Here is a 23,218-nt window from a genome sequence, read left to right on the forward strand (position 1 = left end):
ACAACAGTTCCGCTTTCGCTACCAGCGATGAGCTCAACAGGCAGAGTAAACGCTAAAGGTGGAAATTACAAAGAATAAATTACAAAGAAATTAAAAAAAAAATCAAAACTTTTTTCATAAAAATAAATACGCTAACGTGCAGTTTCTCTGCACGGACCTGGTCCTGATTGATGCTGGCAAACAACCACACGGTGGGGACAAAAAACAGTTTATGGCAAAGCGTGTCACATGGGCAGATGTTTATAAAGGAAACTATTAGATATAACATATAATAGTAGCATTAATACAGTGCAACACATTTATGATTCTGTATATTGGATTAATACTGTTTTAGTCTTCTATAAAAGGCCCCTGTATACGGAATATGGAGTCAGCTGCAACATCTTCCCACCTTTATTTTTCGTTTATCAACTGTCTTAATAAGTCTGACATTTAAATATGTGCTAAATGCTAATGAGTTTGTGAAATTTGTAGAGAGGCTAAATATCAGACATCACCCAGGATCACAATGTGATCCCCTGTGTTACAGATACACGACAGAAAACAGATATTACAACTAAAGATTTAAAGCCACAATACAAGTACTTTAACTACTCCAGATCATTAAACCTTAAAACTTTCTTCTTATGCAAAATTTACCTGTTGTTTGAAGACAGTAAGCAATAGTTACACACAATTTTAACGCTAAAGACTTCATTTAGTAGTTTTGTCTTCACTATTTCAGTTATTGTCATGGTTGTCCGTTTTGAGTCCTGAGTTTGTTTGTTTTTTGTTATTGTTAAGTATTCTTCATTTGGTTATAATCCATGGTATGTATTTCATGATTGTGAGTTTTTTGACAATATTTAATTGTTATTCCCGAGCCTTAACTATGATTCCTTGTGTGGACTGAGTTTTGTTAGTGTTTATTTCTATGATTCTTCTCACATTCTAAGTTTGGTTTTTGATTCTGGTTGGGAGTCATTCATGGTTTTGTGTAGTCTCACTGTGTTATATTCTTGTATTGTCAAGTGTCTGTGTGAGACACTTGAAAAGTGATGTCTTTTAGATTAGTATCTGTTTTATTTTGATTCGCCCCCTCCTCTCTTCTATTTACTTTTACTTCCTGTAGCTTCTTGTCCTTGATTAGCAACAGCTGTTTTTGGTTACCCAAGTGTTTCCCCTCTTCTTTGATTGTGATTGCTCCTGTATGCATAATTAAAGCCTTTTTGTACTTATACTGCTACCTGTCCATCTGCTTCTCTCTGTGTTTCCCTGTGCTTGTTTGGAGTCGGTTTCTTGGCAGTTGTGGACCATATTTTGTTTCCATTTTGGATTTATGTTATTATGGGCTTTGTAACAGTCTAAAATAAACAGCTCATCTTTTGTTCCTGCACTCTGCCGCTGAGCTCTGCTACACTCCAAAACAAGACAGTTATGTTCTGTTTAGATTTTCTTTTCTTTTCTTTTCTTTGTGTGTGTGTGTGTATGTGTTTTCCAGTGTTTGTGAGGCTTAGACCAAGCAAAAGGGCACCATCGCATAGACTCCCATAGGAACTTATAACTTCTGGATTGTGTTCAGTCACTGTTGTTGTTCAGCTGTTCATTAATTTCTTGTTTTTGTGGCTAAACACTGCATGAAACGCGGAGAATAGTGAAAAATATCTTGTTAAAATTTTTTTACACTTTTTAGAGATTACTTACTCAGGAACACTTGAGATATACAATAAGACTTCAGAAAGAAGTGGGAGAGAAAAGGTTGGAAAAAAAGCACTGTTATCAGATTTAAGCTAATAATGTGGGGTGGCAGAAGTTTTTATTTTATGGACAATTTTGGTTTATTTTGAATGTCAACCCATGACCTATTGTCCTATTTTTTGCTGTTTTGTATGTGAGTGTATGCAGTGGTTTTTTTTGTTGTTGTTGTTTTTGTTTGGGGGTTTTTGCTTTTTGAACAGTAGGTGCAGTGCACTGAGCTTGGTTACACTGAAGCAGTATAGTTAATGGAACCCTTTCTGTCACAATAAACAACTTATTCTTTAACTTACTAAGGTTTCATTAAGATGGCTCTTTATTTAGTTTTAAACATTGTCTGCAGACTTTTTAACTTTTGACAATTAATGAATGATCAAACAGTTTGTTCCCACCTGTTTAATTAGCTCCCAAACTCCTGATGTTTACATTTGTTTTTTTTAGTTTGTTAATGTCCAATGTCTTTGTTCATTTTTGGTAAATAGGCTGTAATCAACATGATTTATGGAGTTATACATAATATAAAGGCATGACTTGTTTTTCCTGTATCCTTATGAGTCTACATTATTGCCCCTACTCAGTATTCTTCATTAAAACCAATATGGTCTTTTTTTGAACAAGTTACAGGCCTGCAAGGCATTTATAACAGTTTATATACCAGCAATCTATTTATCTATTTTTTTTAGCAGATGATCTAATCTGTGCACCACCATACTGGTGGCACGATGCATAGCAGAGATCATCTACACCTCTGTTTGGTTCAGGGTTTCACAGCCAGGGTTTGGGTTGAAGCATCTTCATGTGGTTACGGTTGTGGTTAAAAGTGAATCTGACGTTTTTGGCAGACAGAGCCAACCTATCAAACAAGTGTATTTATTTGGTTTCTCTCTCAGTCTGAGTGTCACGCCGAAAGTGGTCAGCGCTTTTCTATTTAACACACACACACACACACACACACACACACACGGACTGAAGGAAAGCGCTTGTTAAAGCTCACCTCGGCAGCGAGGGAGCGCGCGCGCCTCATCCAGCCTGTCCCATCACATCCCCTCCCACTCTCGCGCCGTCGATGTCTACCTCCCTCTCTCTCCCCTCTGTCTCCACGGGATGGCTCTCATTAAATGCGGAAGTTTACACCCAGTTAAGCTGCTGCCGCCGCAACCAAGATGAGCGTTGGTGTGACAGTTGAGCTCTAGCGAAGCTGGAGGAGCGGTGCGTCGGAGAGAGCGACGGTGCCAAACCGCGAGAAAACACCAAAGCCACCAGCGACGCCGCCGCCGGACTGGACTTCAGACTCGCGTATGGCTTCTCTGGGCAGCGCAGATCGGCGGGCTTTCGCTCTGAAAATCAACAGGTAAATGTAAAGAAATTATAATATAGTACTGGGAGCACTGGTTTGACTTGGTTTGACTTGGTTTGGTTTGGTTTGGTTTGGTTTAATTTAGGAGTGAATGTGAAGTCTTACTTCCCCTCCAGGGAAATCCAGAGTGGAGCAGGCAGCCACATGTTGTGAATGTCAATGCTGCAGGTTGATTCACTGTGTCCCGGGGAAAAAAAGAGAAAAGAAGGCAGCCTGGAGGATTATAAACAGCCAACTTTACTGCAACTTTAAGTGCTCAGAGAATTTATGGCGGGTTATGATTAACTTGTGTTAAGCTTATAGTGGCAGCCATGTGGTCAGTCGGTCATGCGTGAATTTGTTTATTTCTTGCTCTTTATTTACATACATGTCAGATTTGAGCAGCATGCTCAACTTTTATCACCAAGCTAAACGATTTGCACAATATTTATGTCACTTCCTCCTCGTGAGGATGCTGAATATATATATCTGCTGTTACTAATGTGACCATTTCCTGTATTTTTGGAGGGCTGACTAGCTCATAGAGCTTGTATAAATGACTAGGGATGTGGTCATAGTTCCTGCTGTGACACTTGAGCAGGTGTGCAGGAAGTATGTACATGGAAGTCTATTGTGTACCATGCCTCCTGTGCAGTAGGGTCATTTAACAAAAATACACTATTTATCTACTGTGATATGGTTCTGTAGGACCCCCTTTGAAATGGTAGATGAGGTCAGTTTGTGTGGATCAGTTTAACCCTGAAAAGGTGGTGAGGGGCAGAGTTGGTGGGAAGATAATTTTTTTTTTTGGTCATATACAGCTTTTAGAAGTTTTCATATGTGTAACGCTTAAAGAGCCATATAGTATGACGTATTTTGTGGAAGATGAGCAAACTGGTTACACCAAATGTTTGATACTGTCGATTGATAAGTCACTTAGTCAGGAAAATCCATGCTCTTGTTTTTAATAGCCAGGAGGAATCATGACGACTTGCTGTGATGTGCTGAGCAGAGCTGAGCTCAGCTGCTAAGGGATGTGAGAGATCTTGGGTCACAGCCTGAATCCACTGATGAGCCAGCAGAGAGGCACTGATCAGTGGCTGCTGTACTGTAGCACCTTTTCATAGTAAAAGAGCAACGATGGAATAGATTAACACTCACTGTGATTAGATTTAGGATATTCTGCTGCTATTCAATGTGACATGATAACCACATTGATTTATAACCCATATTATACTTAAGGGTTGTATCCTCCTGAAAGAATCTTATTGTTGTAGAGACTGAAGGCACTGATGCAGATACTTTAAATATCTGTTATTATGTTTGCTTTCAAGTGCTTGTAGTTAAAAGGGGGGGCACTGGGATTGAGTTGGTGCTGATGTCAGTATACAGACTAAACAGGTGCTCAATGCAAGTGAAAAAGAGAACAGCAAAGTCGATCATGGAAATTGATAATGGTGGAAAATCGTTTGCATAATGAGGGGAAAATGCTTTTGAATGGATGGCAAGTAAATGCTGAAAACACTGATGAAGATTGAGCTCCTCATAGATTTGTGTTAAAAGTATCCTGGCTGCTAATCGAGTTGGCTTTAAAACCTGATAAGGAGTACAAACTACTGCTCTAATTGTGGCTACCATGACACTTAAAGTTGTTTGGACAATTGTTGGAGAAATTAAAGTTCAAATGCACTTGTTTGGAAAAGTGCAAGCTAATGTCAGATGTCAAAGGGGAAAAAACCTAGAGAGCCATGCAAGGCAACACAGTCCATACATAAGCAGCTCACATGAACAAAGAGGAACAGTTGTCACAAGATGAACCTGGTCTATGCTCTCTGCGCATAGTAAGCTGTAAGACCTGTTATTTTCCATGTCAACAAATCAAATCCATATTTACTGAGTTCTTGTATGTCCTGAGTTCAAGTATTTTATATATTAATTATGAAGACTTCCTTCCTTGGCACCTCTTATCGGGATGGAGTGCGAAGGAAATCCTGCAAACTGGGAACACTAAGTCACTCACTGGTTTTACTTCACTTTTTGCCAATGGCAGTTTAAAATCAGGAAATGTGTGTTTCTTCATAAGCATATAAAAAAGAGGAATGGAAAACTGCAGTGAAAATATGTCAGTCAAAAATATAACACGAGCTGAGTGTCCAGTTTTGTTGCGTAGACTCTAGGTAGCTGCCGGACATTTAATATTCTGAGATTGAATGTGATTGGACTGAAGAGCATATGGTAACAGGTGTGAGGACAGCTGTAGATGCTGGGCCTCTGTCTTTCAATACTCTTAAGTGAGGAGGGGGGGATCTAGATTGAATTTCATCTGATTTCCTCTGGGTTTTTTAGCTAATGACATCTGTGAACCTGCCTGTCTGTTGGTGGGCCACTGAGTTATGAGGCAGTGGAGTGTCAAAGAAAGCAGTTTCCTAGAAACTTTGGCTAAATGTGTGCAGATAAAGCAGTCAGACTAAGCTGGAAATTATAATTCCTTACAGCCAGTTTTTCTTGCTTTGAGCCTGCCTGTGACCTGAGCCTTGCTAAATGACTGCTGTGTTTGTGCGTGCCTCCCTTTGACAGGAAGCTGAGTCGTGATTGTGCTGATAGCACTAAGGCCCATTAAGTCTGGAGACATATGATAGTATGAGATGCACACTGGGGGCATCCCTTTGGTCTGCTTTCCTGCTCTTGTCATTTATACCACACTTCTGTCTGTTTTCCTGTGTTTCCTCCCCTGCTCAGATTAAGGAAAAAGACTCTGATAGGAGAGAGAGGGGTTTAAAGGTTCAAGGATCTACCTATGTCTTGCTAATATAGATAATTTTATGCTTGGTGGGAGTAATCATGATAAGACCTATAAATTTGCCATCTCTGGGGCTTATTGATCAGAGACGTTGCTGTGAGGAGGGGGGTAGAAGCAGACTCTGTCTGAGAAACACTTGGGTATTGATTTCTAAAAAGCTGGAAGGAATGCACCATATGCACACATGGCAAGTGGAGGCCTGCAATGTATGATATAACAAAAAAGGGGCCTACTTCTTTGGGGTAAAGGGTTCTTGCTCTATAAGTAGGTGTGGTGTGGGGATTAACAGTATTTCCTCACAGCAAGACGGTCCTGGGTTTCCACCACCTGTCCTGTGTGGAGTTGGCATGTTCTCCCTATGCTTGTGAGGGTTCCCTTCAAACACTGGACCTCAGAACCACACAAGAATTACACAACTGTTGTGCCCACAGATAAGGAAATTCTCCCACAGCATGATCTAATATAACTATACAAAAGTCTTGAGCCAAGCCTCATTTTGCTAGGAAAATGGGGACAGTAATTTATTTAAGCTTAAGCTTAACAAGTCAATATTTAGTATGTCCACCTTTATTCTTCAACACAGCCTGAACTTACTTTAGCAAGCTTTCTTGCCATTTTGTTTAGCAGTCTTCGGGAAAAGTTCTTCAGGCTTCTTGAAGGACATTCGAAGCTCTTCTTTGGATGTTGTCTCTTATTCTGTTCTTTGTCAAGATTATCACACACTGCTTCAAAAATGTTGAGGTCTGGGCTCTGGGGAGGCCAATCCATGACTCAGAGTTTTCTATTTGTTTGGTATCATTGTCAAAGCTGATAAATCAAGCTGTCGCCAATCAGATGCTTCCCAGATGGTACTGCATGGTGAATCAAAATCTGATGGGGCTTTTCTGTGTTCATAATTCCATCAATTTTGACAAGATCTCTAACACCAGCTGAAATTCAGCCCCAAATCATGACAGAGCCTCCACCATGTTTTACAGACACTCACTGTTGTACATATTGTGCATATTGACAATTTGAACCACACCTTTTAAACCTAGAGTCATCACTTGGCCTTTTCTCCTTGTTTCCCTTCCTTAAGAATGACTTCTTGACTGCTGAATTTTATTTCCTATTACTCAAGGACTTAAACAGTTTTAAATGCTTTTTCTGTTATGCTTTTGAGAGATTCAACTAAAGAACTGGAAAAAATTTGTTTTTTAGACAGGCTGTGAGTAATAAAGAACCCAAAAGATACAATTTAAAATTGAGTCTTTCCTAAGTTGTCTATTATGTGAAGGCACAACTTAAGGTCTCTTGAGTTAGGTATGTTTTTATGTTTGAATGATTCATACATCAGTGTTAAGTGGGTCAACAAATAAAACTTTCTGCTGAAAATGTTCAGATACAAGAAATAGATTGAAAACTGGTGAAAAAGCAGATAATGTCCAAAGAAAAGGTTTAAAAGACCTTCAGAAAGCCTAGAGCTATTTTTCAAGACGACTTTCAAAAAAACTGCAAGAAAGTCTGCTTCCTTGGAAGCTAAATATAAAGAAAACAGGGGCAGCCCGAGACTTTTTACAGTACTTTCTAATTCCGCTGTGTCATCTGATAAAATTAACCCATTGTTTACTGACCAATGAGGGGCGTACCTGACATCTTGTGTATATATTTAACCCACAAAGCAGTTTCAACAACGCCTGATAATTTACATCTGATAAATGATCAGATGTTTAGCCTTGCTGTCCAGTCTCAGTGTCTTTGAAAAGGAGATTCTTATGTTTTTTCTTATGAACGCTGTAATTGTCATAGTGTGATAGTGAAAATAATGCTGACAATATCATAACAGCTGATCCATCAAGGAACATAAATGTCTAATAATTCAAGCATGTTATCATTCACCAATTTGTTGTCTAATAAGGTATGAACTAATCAACTGTGTTTATAATTGAAAAATATCAAAGGTGATTAATGATGGTAAGCTAGGGTTTTATTGTAATTGGACTATTTCATCTGCACAGTATGACTTGTGAGGCATTTTAAGCCCTTTTACTAACAAATAACATGATTATGGTGCTGAATAGTGTGAGGCTTGTTGTGTCTTAGCACTGAACCTGATCTCTCATCAGCAGTTCAACAGTGGCTTCATGTTGACTCCTGGGGAGCAGCTGTTTTGATAGTGCCATCCTCATCAGTGTTGATTAAATTTTCTAAAATTATCACTTGGGGAGAAAAAACAGGCAAAGAAAACTACTGGTAATGATTGTCTTTGGGCTTTGTGTTCAGCTAGGAAAATGCTTTCTTAATAGTGATTCAAATGTCATGTCCCCAAAAGGAGAATTTATGAGAATTTTTAATTGAGGTTTAGCGTGATCTAAAAAGCCCATAAGCATGTTTTATGTGTCCGTCAGTACCACTACAAACACACACAATAAGGTTACTCAAAGATATTAAGTTACATAGAAACTCAAACAATGTTTTCATATGCACTGTGGTAACCTGGTTATTGTAAAACTGAATATATATACAGTAATTCAGGCAATATAATGGTGAAGTCATAGGCTACTTTTAGATTAAAAAAAAAATAATATTTTAAATTATTTTTAAAGTTGCCACCTTGCTTTTTTGCTGCTTTTTATACTGCATTGTAGCTGAAATGCTTTCTATTTCATTTTTGCTTATAATTACACAATGAAATGTGGAGTAAAGGAGGTGTATGACCCCAGAGTTGCCAAAAATTATGCAAAATGATGACAAAATTAGCAGTGGTGAAAAAGTATTAGCCCCCTTTCTGATTTCTTAGTGTTTTGCATATTTGTCATACTTGTTTCAGATCATCTGTCGAACCAGCTTCCAGTTTGGATTTGGGACACAGACACCGTCTCTACTTTTAAGATTAGGCTTATCAAAAAACTCTCCTCTTTGATAAAGCATATAGTTAGGGCTGGATCGACTGACTCTGAATCCTTCCTTAGTTATGTTGCAAAAGGCGTAGGCTCCTGGGGAATTCCCATGATGCATTGAGTGTTTCTTCTTCAGTCACCTTTCTCGCTCAGTATGTGTTAATAGACCTCTCTCCATTGAATCGTAGGTGTTATTAATCTCTGGATCTCTTCCACAGCATGTCTTTTGTCCTGTCTTCCTCCTCTCACACCAACTGATTGCGGCAGATGGCCGCCCCTCCCTGAGCCTGGTTCTGCTGGAGGTTTCTTCCTGTTAAAAGGGAGTTTTTCCTTCCCACTGTCACCAAAGTGCTTGCTCATATGATTGTTGGGCTTTTCTCTGTCTGTATTATTATTGTAGGGTCTGCCTTAAATACTGTAAATAAAATTGAATTGAATTGAAATTGAGTTGAAACAAATTTTAGACAAAGATGGCCAGAGTAAGTACAAAATGCAGTTTTTAAATGATGATTTAATTAAGGGAGAAAAGTTATCCAAACCTACCTGGTCTTGTGTGAAAAAGTAACTCCCGCTCTTGTTAAATCATGAATTTGATTAACCACATTTTTGTAAGGCTGAGTTTCCCTAAACACACTCAGGCCTGATTACTGGCAGACCTGCTGAATCAAGAAATCGCTTAAAGAGAACCTGTCTGACAAAGTGAAACAAGCTAAAAGATCTTGAAAAGCAACACATCATGCCACGATCTGAAGAAAGACCTGAGAAACAAAGTCACTCTCTATCAGTCTGGAAAGAGTTACAAATCAGTTTCTAAAACTTTGAGACTCAATTGAACCAAAGTGAGAGCCATTATACACAAATGGAGTAAACTTGGAAGAGTGGTGAAGCTTTTTCCAGGAGTGACCGGCCTACCAAAATTACTCCAAGACCATGACGACTCATCCAGGAGGTTGCAAAAGAACCCAGAATGACATCAGAGAACCGCAGGCTTCACATATCTGTTAAGGTCAGAGTTCATAGTTCCACAATTTACAAAAAAAAGAAAAAAAGAGAGAGACTGAGGAAAAATGGCTTCCAAGACGCAAAACATTGCTGAGCAAAAGGAACACAAAGGCTTGTTTCACATTTGACAAAAAAAAAGCAGAACTTTGTGGAAGGTTTGAGGAAAGGAACATCATACCAAAAGTAAAATATGGTGCTGGTGGTGTGATGGTCTGGGGCTGTGTTGCTGCGTCAGTACCTGGAAGACTTGCCGAATTCTGCTGTCTACCAAAACATCCTGAAGGAGAATGTCTGGCCATCCGTTTGTGACCTCAAGCTGAAGCACACTTGGGTTCTGCAGCAGGATCCAAGACAAACCACCAAGTCCACCTCTGAACAGCTTAAGAAAAAGAAATTAAAGACTTTGGAGTGGCCTAGTCAAAGTCCTGACCTGAATCTGATTGAGATGCTGTGGCATGACCTTAAAAAGGCAGTCCACGCTCGAAAACCTTCCAATGTGGCTGAATTACAACAATTCTGCAAAGATGAGTTGGCTAAATTTCCTCCACAGCTCTGTAAAAGACTCATTGCCAGTTATTGCAAACGCTTGATTGCAGTTGTTGTTGTTAAGGGTAGCCCAACTAGCTATTAGGTTTAGGGGGCAATCACTTTTTTCCACACAGGCCCATGTATTGTTTGATGATCTGAAACATTTAAGAGTGACAAACATACAAAAAAGAGGAAATCAGGAAGGGGCAAACACTTTTTCACACCACTGTAGGTGTGTGATGTCTCCAAGAGTGGATTAAATAGGAAATGGTGAAAGATTAAACATTGGAGTGATTTTTGGACATGTTTTTGCATGCTTTTGATTCCTGGCATCCACAAATTCATCCCAGTAGGAGCTAGGCACCTTACATGATGGTGGTGGCTGAGAGTTTGTGTGAGTAGGTGAATGAAAACGTATTGTAAAGATCTAGCTAAGGTTAAAAGTAGGTATATACAGTAATGTGGAAAGGTCTTGAATCAGCCTTTAGTTCTTTAAACTTTACTAGGAAAATGGGAAATGGGTGCAGAGGTTTATTGAAACATCTGCAAATAAACATATTGTACAATTCTAAGAACTTGGAAAGTCAATATTTGATATGACCATCTTTGCTGCCTGTTGTTCCGTTCTCAGCCATCATCACTGCTTCAGTAATGTTGAGGTTTGGGCTCTGATCGAGTAATACATATATTTGTCCCTATGAGGAAATTGGCTTGCAGTGGAAGTCAGACATTTGTACACACCACATAAAAATAATCACATCAACATAAAACATAAGCACACAATATGCAGACACTTTCACTCTTCTTGCATCTTAGGGCAGATTTTGGCCACACTAATTTAGCAACCTACATTGGTATCAAAAAAATTAAGCTGTTGCCAATCAGATGCTTCCCTGTTGGTATTGCACGGTGGATCAAATCTGATGGTGCTTTTCTGAGTTCATAATCCCAATAATTTTGACAAGATCTCGCACCATTAGCTGAAATGCACAAACCATGACAGAGTCTGCACTGTATTATACAGATGGCTGTAGACACTTAGCATCTACTTTTTTCCTCACCTCCTCTGTACATACTGACAATGACTTTAACCAAAAGTCATTATTATGCATTCAGAACTTTATAAAAACCTGTCATCACTGATTGTCAGTCACTTTTCCACTGAGACTATTTCTGATGGCGCGTCGGCTTCATCGGATATAGTCTGAGTCCTATTAAAGACATGAATTTTAGATACTGTTCATCTGTTGTAGTTTTATGTCTGCCACATTTGTCCTCCAATTGTCTAGTTTCCTCAATTCCTTTTAAGAGTACAGTGCACACCATACTGATATGCCAGGTTTTTAGCTAATGGATATTTGAGAACCATGTTGTTAGTAAGAAAATACCTTTTTTTTTGCCCGTCAAACTCTATTATTTATTTATTTTTTGGCATTTCCATAGATTCCACAAAAAAATGGGCAAAAATGATGTGTTTGTATGATAGGCTGCTAGTGACAAAGTGTCTAAAGATGATCTAGTGTCTGGTTACTGTTTTAGGGCAAGACATAAGAGCACAGTGGAAGTTTGGCAGTACCACTGTTGGTATTCTCAGAGATCTCAGACTTGCAGTTCTGTATGAGAAGCTGGTTTAAACCAAAGCTATTTCAGTACTTTTCTTTACTCAGCAGGATCTGATAGATTTGATGAAAGGTCCTACAGTGAACATTTTTTGCTCTTAGAGTCTTGACTTTTATTCAACCCTGTTCATGAACTTTGCAGTGCTTCTAGTACCAAATATTTGTCCCTTTTTGAAGTTTTGTCTCTGGGTTGATCCACGAAAAGCCATTCTTTTTTCCAGGAATTGTGTCTTTATGACTTCTTACTAAAACCACAATCAGATACCAGTTTTTGCTAGATCAGTGATGCAAGCTGTTTTTGGTGTTATTTTGCTTAAATGACCAAAATCCAAAGCTCTGTTTTTGTCTTTCCTAACAAAAGCAGCTTTGGTTTTATGTAGCAAAGGATGCCAAGACACATCACCACTGAAGAGAGACACAGATGCTGTCTGCTGTGTCAAGCTGTTTGTGTAGTGGTAAAAAAAAAAAATGCCTGCTTGGATCTGAATACTGTTTTACTTGCCTTGTCTTTTTATAGATGGGCACTTAATCTGTATCGGTGAATGCGTAGTAGCAGATGGACCCATGTGCATATATACTTTATGTACAGTATGTGTTATTAGGTTGTATGAGCTAGAAAGTACCAATGGAAGATGTGTAGAAATGGCACAAGTTAGAGTGGTTAAGGGCATGTCTTTATAAAGTGTCATGTAATGAGAAGGGTTATTACAGAGTTTATATTGTCTTGGGTATAAACTCAATACACCCACCAGACAATCTGCTTTTGGACAAAAAAGCCTTAGCCTTATTGGATTTTATTAGTTTTGTATTGTTAGTGCTTCACAGTCATGAAAATCTCAACAGTGTCTCATTCTGATTTCAAAGAGAAAACATGACAGAAGAAGAGGCATATGAGGTGGGTGATTTCTTTTTGTGTGTGTGTCACTTAGGTCTCTACAAAGAGCTTTTTTTCTTTAAAGCTTATTATACTGCAGCCCCTTTTAAACCCCATCTGTGTATGCAGTTCTGACACATTACATAATAAAAACTGTAACCTGGCACATTCCCTTTAAGGAGAGCGAACAGAGATTAGTTTATTGATATGGAGGTACAGGGTAAAGGTGTGTATGCGAGAGTCCTCCACAACCAGTGTCCACCATGTTATCTTGCGAGGGACAAACATACTGCTCTACACTTGTTCAGTAGATAGCACCATATGATTGTGTGCGTATACTGAGCAGACATGAGGTGTGAGCGTTTTTATGATATGTGTGTGTAACTTTGTAGGCTATAATCAGGCCGCAGCTGTATTTTGACTTGCATAGTGGTTTAAAATATATTTTAAACCATGAATGCAAAGCTTTTTTTTGCATTTCATTGATGTTGCTAATCTGGTCAATTGATCAGCTGTACCTGTTCGTGTGGGTGTGTGTCCTCTAATCTGCCTCGTATGATTGTTTTACAAGCATATTGCTGCAATATGTGTTTGTTTTTTAATGTACACAATTATTTTTTTTACTTATTGTGCAGCACCACTTTCTTAAAACTCTGTTTTAATGACTGTGAGCAGCTAGCTATAGCTTTAAATAAAAATGCTGCTGCAGTGCTGGACTTTGGCCTTTGTGTAAATTTGTATACTGTTTTCCCACCCATGCCGTGACCTTTTCTGGCATTCAGTTATTTTATTGACTCAGCATATTATGTGATTTAGAGGGGGAGGAGAACGTGTTATAAACAGCATGACTGAAACAGGCTGGCTCAAGTATAGTAAACACATTCATAATCATAGTATGTCATGTTGTTAGCTCAGTACAGTTCAAAAGTCTTAATCCGCCCCTTATTTCCAAGCAGCCAGACTTTCTTGTAACTTTTAAAGTGATCTTGAGCAATAGTTCTCCAGGCTGTCCAAGTTTTTTTTGTTGGACATTGTCTGGTTTTGCAGTCATTTTTAGTCTAGTGCTTCCACCTGATGATTTTCAGTGGGATGGTGATGGGGAAACCAGATGAATCACAAATTAATTTAGTTTTTGCGTTGCTTGGCATATTGTGCATCGCCTCCTTAAAATATTTGGGGAAACTGGACAAGTGGAGGACAAAAGAAGAAGTGGCAGGCCTAGGGGGAAATACCTGCAGCAGATGAACAGTATCTGAAAGTCATTCCTTTAAGAAATCTGAAAAAATCTAGTAAAGATCTCAAAGAGGGGCTGAGAGATGCCTCTGTCATGGTTTGGAGTTGCTTTTCAGCCACGGTGTTGGGGGTGGAATTATGAACACAGAAAAGTACCATCAGATTTTGATCCATCATGTAATGCCATCTTGAAAGTATATGATTGGCAACAACTTCATTTTTGATCACAATGAAATGCATTGCCAGTATAGTAAAAGCATACATGGATAGAAAAATACACAACAGAACATCATCAGTCATGGATTGGCCTCCCCAATGCCGAGACATCAACATTATTGAGTAAAGGTTTTCATGCCAAGTATTGATTTTTAAGCTTATTAGAACTGTACAAGCTCTGATTTTGCCTTATGTACTGTATTTACATGCATGTTTATGTGTTTCAGTACATCCCTGCACCCATTTTGCATTTTCTGAGGAAATATAAAGAAATGGGGCTTGGCTCAAGCCTTTTGCACAATACTGTGTTGTTAGTATTCATATTATGCCAGTTTGTTTTTAAGCTTTGAAAATTCTACTTGTTTTGTAATTCTTTTCCATATTTCTATGAAAGTGCTCATCAGATTGTGCATGCTCCATGATTCTGTAGCTTCAGTGGTTTTGACATACTGGCATTCCTTTACAGCATTTGCTATTAGTTTGCGGTGATAATTAGTAACAGCGATGTTGTAACAATGGCCAAGGGGACTAAGTGAACCCGTGAGACTGACCACAGGCGAAGCAGTCGGGAATGTGACCCATTTGCTCAAGTCTTTGCCCTCTAACGCTTCCCTGTGCGTCAGTGTTACAATAAACTCTTTCTGACGCTTGCATATGCAACAATACACAGAAAATTGAGTAAATTTAACAGAAGACACACACTAGTGTATTAGAGGCAGTATCATGGAGATGGAATGTGTGGAAAAAATCGGGGCACTGTTCTCCCTTCTTATTGGTAAAATCTACAGGCAATCACAAACACAAACACCATCTACCCAACATATTTGAATAGCACTCCATTCTTGTGTCATGTTGATTTCCTGCTTGGTCTGACCCTTACAGCGGGACACCATATCATTCAACGCAAGCATGACAAAGCCTTTACACAGCCAGCAGCGGTGGGCTTCTGTAGAGAGTGAACAATAGTTGAATAGAAACACCATGGCTGGCCAATTCAAATGAATTCGACTAAGAACAATTGCGGAATTGGTGCTGTTGCATCTGTCATTAAGATACACTATGTGTGCATGTGGTTGGAATTATACACAGAAGATGAGGTTGTAGAGTTTTTAATGCTTGTTTTAAAGCAAACATTCCCTTTAAAATAGCACAAAAATATGATACTCACTATGAATCTCATGAACACAAAACCTTATGAATCTGTGTTTTCTAACATTTTGTTTCAGGCACTCTTCTGCAGAGATCAGAAAACACTTTAGTGGGAACCATGGCTTGCATCACAGCCGAACCAACTCTAACGCTTCGGCCACAGTGTGGCTTACTGTGGTGAGTTTCCTTCTGTTAAAAGAATGCTTTTGCTTTTGGAGTTTAGTCTTTTGTTTTATTCAGCAGGAAATTGTCACATCATCCAGATTTGAAATGCAGGCAGGTCTCAGGAAAGGAATGTAAGCAATACGAAAAAATTTTTTAAGTATTTTTTCCCAGTTATGCTCATATTTCCTTATTCAAATGCGTAACGTGTTAAGGGTGCTGTAATATTACATCTATATATTATTACTTCCCTTGTACCAGAGCAGTAGTGATGAAATCCTAGTTGAAGGGGGCAAAAATCATGCTGTGACTAAAACATCAGTGGAGTGGCTTCCTCTAATGCTGCTTTAGTGTTTCTGCTTATACCACTGGAGAGTTATAAGTGTATCATTTTCACATCCTGCCTTTGCTGTCATTAGCTCTGGGAATGTCTGACTCAGTGTGGTGTCTCACCTTGAAGATTATGCTTTGAATCCTGAAACAGTTCCTCTACGGCATGAGCTGCTGCTTTTGCAAAGAGAGCTGCCTGCATAGCCGTTTAGACCGGCCTGACGCTGCTCTTTGGCTTAACATGCGTTGAAAAACGTAGCAGATACTGAAAAGACTTGAATGTCATTATGGCAGGTTGTTTTCTACTCTCCTCATTTGAAGCGTGACAGAGAACGATCCCTGCCCTCCAATGCCTACAGACAGAATGATGCACAGTAATCCTTTGCAGGGATTTGCTCCCACTGCACTCTCTCTGTAGTACCCTCTGAACCTCTGTCTCTGCCTCCCAGCTTTATATGTTCTGCTCTCAGTCTTCTCGCTTTTCTTCTATTTCTGTCTTTTCCTCGCATCTTTTCTTCTGTGTCGCCCTACATTTCTCTCATGTAAAGTTCTCTAAAGCTTGCAGTTGTTAAGTCTTGTGACATATATTTGTGTTTGAGTGACAGAGCTTAAACCCTTCAATAATGTTTTTTTTTGGGCTGTTTTTATTTATTTATTTATTTTTTAGTAATGATCCTTGAGCTTTTTGGCTGACAGGCCTTGAGGAGAAGTACTTGAGCCAGCTGTCCCAACCCAGCTTGTAGCATGCAGCATGGTTAATCTCTAACCTGCTTGAGAAATGGGTCAGTGCTTTGGGTACTGACAGGCACTGGGATGGACGCTGCCTACCTTGCAGCTTACCCAGGCAAATCTTCAATATGTCCGGATTTGGGATGCGGGAGAGGGTTTTTAATACTATAATCTCTGGGATGATAGTTTTACATTATTCAGCAGTCCCGTCTAGCACAGGGATGAGGGAGGGGTGCTTGTTGCTGCAGTTGTGATGCGGATCACTACATTAATATTGACTGAACCTGAAATTCAAACTGTTGCCTGGTCAGAGACATTAACAAAAATAAAAGCTTGCAGTCTGTGTGCGTGTGCGTGTGCGTGTGTGTGTGTGTGTGTGTGTGAGCAGCATGCACATGTGCGTATCTGTAGTTTCTGTTCCTGTCTGTTGAAACACCAGTTGATGGAGGGACGCCTTGCTGATGTCACTTCCTTCAATGTTTTGTGGTTTTGTCCCTTTCAGCTGAGAACTGTAATGTCTAAAACTGATGTCTAAACTTTTTGTGGGTCTCTAAAAAGTCAGGCTCCAATTAAAGCATTGACTCTGTGGCTTCTGATTTATTTTTGCTAATGCTGATGCTTTCCTTTTAGCTTCTAGGTCTATGAAGCCCACTTTAAAGGGGTTCTGTGCATTGCACTGTGGCTGAGTTTCACTCAAAAGCACTGAGCGCCAGTAGGTACACAGTGTAGGTTCCCCATATCCGGAGTGCGCCATTTTGTACACTTCCTTTTTATGGTGTTCAGTTTTCAGCAGGGTAAGTTTGCGATGTCGGCTTGAGCTCAGTCTTTTTGACAGACTAGAGTGAGATTTTGCTCACATATCTTCTGTCATGTTTACTGTAGCTTTATTTTCGCTTGGGTTCTTTACATCTGTTACTTTTTTTCTGTGTTCCTCCTGTATATCGACAGCAGTAATGTGCTTTTAAAATTGGTCATTTTTACATGAAAATGCTGTACAAACTGTAATTGGTAGAACATTTGTTTTTTTTTTAAAAAAAGCTTGTCTTATTTAATCATTTATGCACATTCTTCATTGAGTTTTGTCACATCTTCCAACCGTTCATGCTTTTCACTGCAATTATTGCACCTGTGAGCAAGTTTGTCAAAAACGTCTGGTGGCTGTTGGCTTTGGAAGGAAAGATGGATTCTTGCTGGCACCTCTGATGACTCCACAGAGCAGCAGGCACTGATCAGAGGCATGCATAGATTTGCATTCATTTGTTTTTGTTAGCCTCCATACCAAACAAGAAAAAGAGGCCATGTTACAATGATTCTTTGAACTTTGAGGCATGCAGCCAGAGAAATGCACATGGAGTAAGATGAAGTTTGCTACTATAATGGCACTACTGAGGTTCTCCTCTGTAGAGAGGAGGAGTTAGTGTTTCCTTCTGGCTGTCTGTGTATTCTTTTGTCATGTGTTGCATGCTAAGCATTAATAATCGGCCGTGTGCAACAACATGCTCGTCGTTGCTTAGTGGAGGAAAAATATCCCTTAGGGTGGGTTGATGTGCAAAAACATGTCTGAAGGCAAATGGAATTTGTACAGCTTTTAAAAGTTAAGCACAGCAGTGACTCGTGTTTTTCTGCAGGTATTTCCACCTCTTGTGTGTATACATACTATCTCACTGTCTAATGCCAGTGGCTGGTTTGACTCCTTGTTTCCTGTCTGTCACCTGAAGACACACTCTCTCACAGTTTTTTACAGGCTATCTGTATTTTACCTGTATGGGACACTCCACGTGACTGAAACCTGAAATATTCTTCTAAAAAACGTCTGACTGCTCTAGTTCAAATGCATGCTATTAATACTTTTTACTGTATCTCTTAGGATGGCTTCCTTTTATTGTTCATCAGTTTTGGGTTTTTTTTTCTTTTTAGTAATTTTTCATTATGACATTGAGTCCATTTCCATGGCACAGATTAAGCCCAGTCACTAAAAATATTTCAATTTAAAAAAGAAAAAAAAAAAAGGCTAGGCTAGGCTACGTCTAGGACTACGCTTAATATTGGTCTGGAAAATGTAGCCATTATAGGATACGGTTCTAAACTTTTGTCCTACCTCAGCTAACCCCTGCAGATTATCAGATTGGAGGTCTGCCCAGTTTGCTGTAGTGACACCTGCTCCATGCAGGTTCCTTTTTTTTGTTTTTTTTTAAAAAAATTTTTTAACAACCACAGTCAGCCATGCACAATAAAAAAGGATGTGTGGTGCGCTATCTCATCAGTTGTGCTCTTTTTCTTTTTTTTTCCTTTTAGTACACTTTCTAATGATTATAAAACCTCATCTGTGTCCGAGTAGGGATTTGTTAAAAGGCTTAAATATGAAACTTTCAACCCATTTATATTGTACTTTGAAACCACTACAGCTTTGCTTTTGTGATGATCTGATGTAGTAGAGATGGAGTTACAGTTTCTGTCTAAAAATAGGATTTAAAAAAACACACACAAACAGCTTGAATGCCAGCTTGTTCCGGTTTCCACTTATGTAAGTCCCTGTGTCTTTTGTTCTCAGACAGGTATGAGGTATTAGAAAATATTCATGATTCAACATGTTTGGTTATGCTTCCCTTTTTTCTTCTCTGTAGTGTGTCTGAATTTGATGAATGGCTGTATAAACTGTAAAATGAAAAGTATTTGGTTTTCCATTTTGCTTCTTGTAAAAGCTTATAGTTAGGGCTGGATCAGGTAACCGTGAACCAGTGTTTAGATGCACTGCAGTATTCCTGCAATAGGACTCTCTATAAGTTTACACATCACTCTGCATGTAATCATTAGTTATTATTAATTTGTGGCTCTCTTCCATAGTGTCCCCTTTGTCTTGTCTCACTCCCTTCACCCCAACCTATTGTGGCAGATGGCTGCCCGTCCCTGAGCTTGGCTCTGTCGGAAGGTTGTTCCTGTTAAACTGAGTTTTTCCTTTCCTCTATTGCCAACTGTTTGCTCTTATTGGGGTCATCTGATTGTTGTGATTTGCTGTTATTGTAGGGTCTTTACCTTACAATATAAAGTGCATGAGGCAAATTGACACCATAGGTGCAGCTACAAAAAACCTTGGACGAGTTCAAATCTCAGTGACTTCGACCTCAAGGTCAAGGTGAAAGGTTAGGTTTTATGAAAAGTTTGTGGATACAATAACTTGAATGCAGAGATGTAGGATACTGTGTCTACTAGGAGACTGTGAGGGTAGCACTGGTGGTTGCCAGTATTTTCTAGATATTTTCTAGATATTTAATTCTAATGTTTTTTCCCAATATTTCTCCATCATTCTTCGATTCTCCAGCCTCAGACGTATGATGCAGTGGAGCCCTTGGATCTGGAGGAATTCTTCATGTCACAGTTAAAAAGTGGAGACTCTGCCCTGATGCAAGAATTTGGAGACTTTCCTGATGATGACCTGAAGGTGGAGCAGGTGGAAAAGGAGTGTCGCACTATTCGACACTCTGTCCCAGAGGATGGGTATGTTACAGGCCAATGATTGTTAAATAAGAGGATAATATATGAGTCAATTTGCATGGTTTTATAGAGCTCACAAAAAGCCAAAAAGGATGGTGTTTTTTTACTAACAGGTTTCTCTGAATGTCTTAAAATATTGATTAAACTGATGTTCAGAGGTTGGTCACAAGCCTTTATTCATCTTACAAAGAAGTTTAGCAGATTGTCTTGTATTCATGTCCAATTAATGGTCTATAGTTCTGTCGGTTTAAATGCAAGTTAGGAGAAGGTATTCAGTGTCCGAATAATCAAGAAAATAAATATTTAGGCTGTCTCCCCAAATTCATTGTAAAACAACTTTCTGCACGTTATCTTTGCTTATTCAGAGTATTCACAACGTGACCATGAAGTGCAAATTAAAACAGGAGAAGAATTCCAAGTTTTCAGCTGCCTGCATGTGTCTGCATATCTCATTGTCCTCATCCTTATCTCTTAACAGAGTGGAACTAGATCCACATGTAAGAGACTGCATAAAGAGTTACACCCAGCCGTGGCTTGTCGTCTCCAGAAGGTAAAAGACTGCGTGTCCTATCTGATACATTCTTATGTTTGCATGTTTCCTACAAAGACTCGCATATACACTGCACACATGCACTGCATAATGCTTCAGTGTTGTTATCCAGACTGGTTCAGAGGTCTTTTAGTTAACCATGAATGACCTTTTTTGTGTTTGTGTCTTTTCTGTCTTATGTGTATGCATGAAGATGCCAGGGGGATGGCTGGAGTGTGTATTCAGAGCGAACTGGCCTACACAAACTTCTTCGGAAACAGACCTTTGAGTCGGATTTTCAGCCAGAAAATCAAGAAAAAACGGTAAGAAACACAAACACACAGTCATCTGCTAAAGTTTTAGTTTAGAGGTTTGGATAAATAACCCAATAAATATTGAGTGTAAGTACCCTTTTACTTAGCCTGTGTCTTAACCACCACCCTGTTACTCAATGAAAGAGCCTTCCTCTTGTTCAGTGTTGCGTGCAGCATACTATGAAGAAACAAGTCCTCACTGATTTCCTTCTTCGGCCTCTTGTGTGCAGTGTGATGCTTCACACATGCATTGTTGCTGTAGTCTCAGTTTACAGTCAGGTTGTCACATCTGATTTTGCTTGTTATTGTAGAAACTGTTTTTTGACTAGATGGTGTTGTTTTGGTTTGTTGGTTATTACCACTTTAGAGGGTCAGAACAACTGTGTAATTTGTCTATCTGCAGTTGTGATGTAACTATTATTTGGTGAACAATAGCCAGCAGTGAGAGATGGTTTAGTTTAGTGGGTGTTTTTGTGTTTTTGTCTAGCTAAGCTAGAATACGAGAAAGTTAATGACTTTCCAATCTAAATACTGACAAGAAATGGAATAAGTGGATTTCCCCAACAGCTTAACTCTATTTTTAAGCAGAACTACAAGAAAAGCTACTTGCCACAACTTGTCCTTGAATGACAGTGTGTTGGAACTCAGATAAAGTGACTTCTGTGAGGCAAAGACATTGTAGTGAGAGCAGTATGGTAGTACATACTGATTAAGGCTTGAGAGACAATTGTTGGTGTGAAATGTGAGGCTGGGGGAGACTGGGTTGGGAGACTGAGCGGGGGGTGGGTGGGGGTTGCTTTAATAGAGAACACAACAGTGTGTTGTTATTCACATCACTCTTTTTTTTTACCCTACACAGTGGCTCTTTTAAGTTTAGTGCACCACAGCCCTGTTGTATGTAACCTGTATGATATTCAGCATTTTTCAGATCAGTAGCTGCCATCCAAGTGTTTGGATCTTTCATTATGGATCCTTGCCTCAGTCCTTCACTGAGCCAAGTTCACATCCTCTCTGTGCCCTCTCAGTCGCTTATTTGTCTTATAGTGGCCAAATCCCAGCTCCCAGAATCACACAGTCCTGGCCAATCCAAGTCCCAGCCAGTGCCACTCCCAGTTCCTGGCCCAGCCATCCCTTAGCACCAGCCAGTCTCTTGTTGCTTCATCCTGCCAATTCTGACTAATTACCCAAACCAAAAGGCCCTCATTACTGCTGTAAGCTTCCCATGATCTACATGCCAGAATGAGAGTGACAGAGAGGGGAAGAACAGCTCTATTGTCCTTCAGCACTTAATAGTTCTCTTCTATGGACCAGTCTGCTTTAACAATAGCCCCGGGAATCATGGCGTGATGGACTCTTGGAGCCTCAACATTGTGAAGCTTAACCAGACTGGAAACTCAGTCAGTCCTAGCCTGTGGTGTGAGAGCTGGGATATGAATTTGATGGATGATAGGAGTGAAAGAGACAAGGAGAGCGAGTGGCAAGAGGGACTGTTCAGATCAGGATGCAGCTTGGGAGCAGTGAGGTTATGACCTGCAATCTGGCTAAGGGGTCATATGACAATCTTTAGGGTTAGAATCTTGAACTCGTGTCATTATAATTATGGTTGTGCATACGTGCTTGCCTGGATACAAAGGCTATCACTTCAACTCAAGGTGAAAAGCACAATTCACAAATCTCGACACAGGAAATGGTTCTGGGTGGAATGAAACCCAGGCCCCTTGCAGATTTTTGACATATGGGTTGCCTGCTCAACTGAGTTAGCTACAGCGGTGCCCCACCATCCTGTTTTTTTTGTAAATATTCCGACTACAGGCAGTGATTCATATCCCGGGCACTCTAATGCTACTTTTAGGAAATTTGATTTCTTTGCAGTTATTTACTTGGCAACAGGGTTTTTTATTGTTTGTTTTTGTTGTTCTTGTGTTGTTGCTTTTTTTCAGTTCTTTGGGTTTAAAAAAAAAAAAATTAAGTCATTGATACATTTGGATTTGAATTTGATACATTGGAAGAGGTTATACGCCAAATTTAGTTACTTTTGTAGGTGGACTTCCTCATTGTGCAGTGCCTTTCTGAGAGACCTCCCACTTATGATTTCTTACTTGAACCATAACAGCAGATCAAAAAACATGATTTCAATGGGGGAAAAAAATCTGATCATGTGATCTCCTTGTGCAGTCAGGTTGTTTTTGTTATTTTTTTCTGATTCTGGTTTAGTTGGACGCATTGATGCCTAAAGAGTTTTTAACATGTAAGAATCTTTTATATTTCAATTAAAACAGCTAAAAAACAAAA

The 23,218-nt window shown here is 39.4% G+C and overlaps 1 protein-coding gene across 5 annotated transcripts in view; it reads left to right on the forward strand.

Moving 5' to 3' along the window:
• Window positions 1–2,780: 2,780 nt before the first annotated feature.
• The window catches only part of dock8 (dedicator of cytokinesis 8), a 56,888-nt gene continuing 36,450 nt past the window's right edge, over window positions 2,781–23,218 (forward strand). For 4 of the 5 annotated variants that reach the window (XM_013271849.3, XM_005452124.4, XM_005452125.4 and 1 more), the window contains exons 1-5: window positions 2,781–3,085; window positions 15,448–15,547; window positions 19,911–20,086; window positions 20,562–20,633; window positions 20,827–20,935. In XM_013271849.3, coding sequence (XP_013127303.1) covers window positions 3,033–3,085; window positions 15,448–15,547; window positions 19,911–20,086; window positions 20,562–20,633; window positions 20,827–20,935 — 510 coding nt within the window. In that variant the 5' untranslated portion in view covers window positions 2,781–3,032. Of the gene's footprint in view, window positions 3,086–15,447; window positions 15,548–17,241; window positions 17,386–19,910; window positions 20,087–20,561; window positions 20,634–20,826; window positions 20,936–23,218 lie in introns of those variants that run through there. The other variant, XM_013271850.3, reaches the window with a different exon arrangement.

This window comes from Oreochromis niloticus, linkage group LG12 (genome assembly GCF_001858045.2).
Source record: "Oreochromis niloticus isolate F11D_XX linkage group LG12, O_niloticus_UMD_NMBU, whole genome shotgun sequence".
NCBI classification, from domain to species: Eukaryota; Metazoa; Chordata; class Actinopteri; order Cichliformes; family Cichlidae; genus Oreochromis; species Oreochromis niloticus.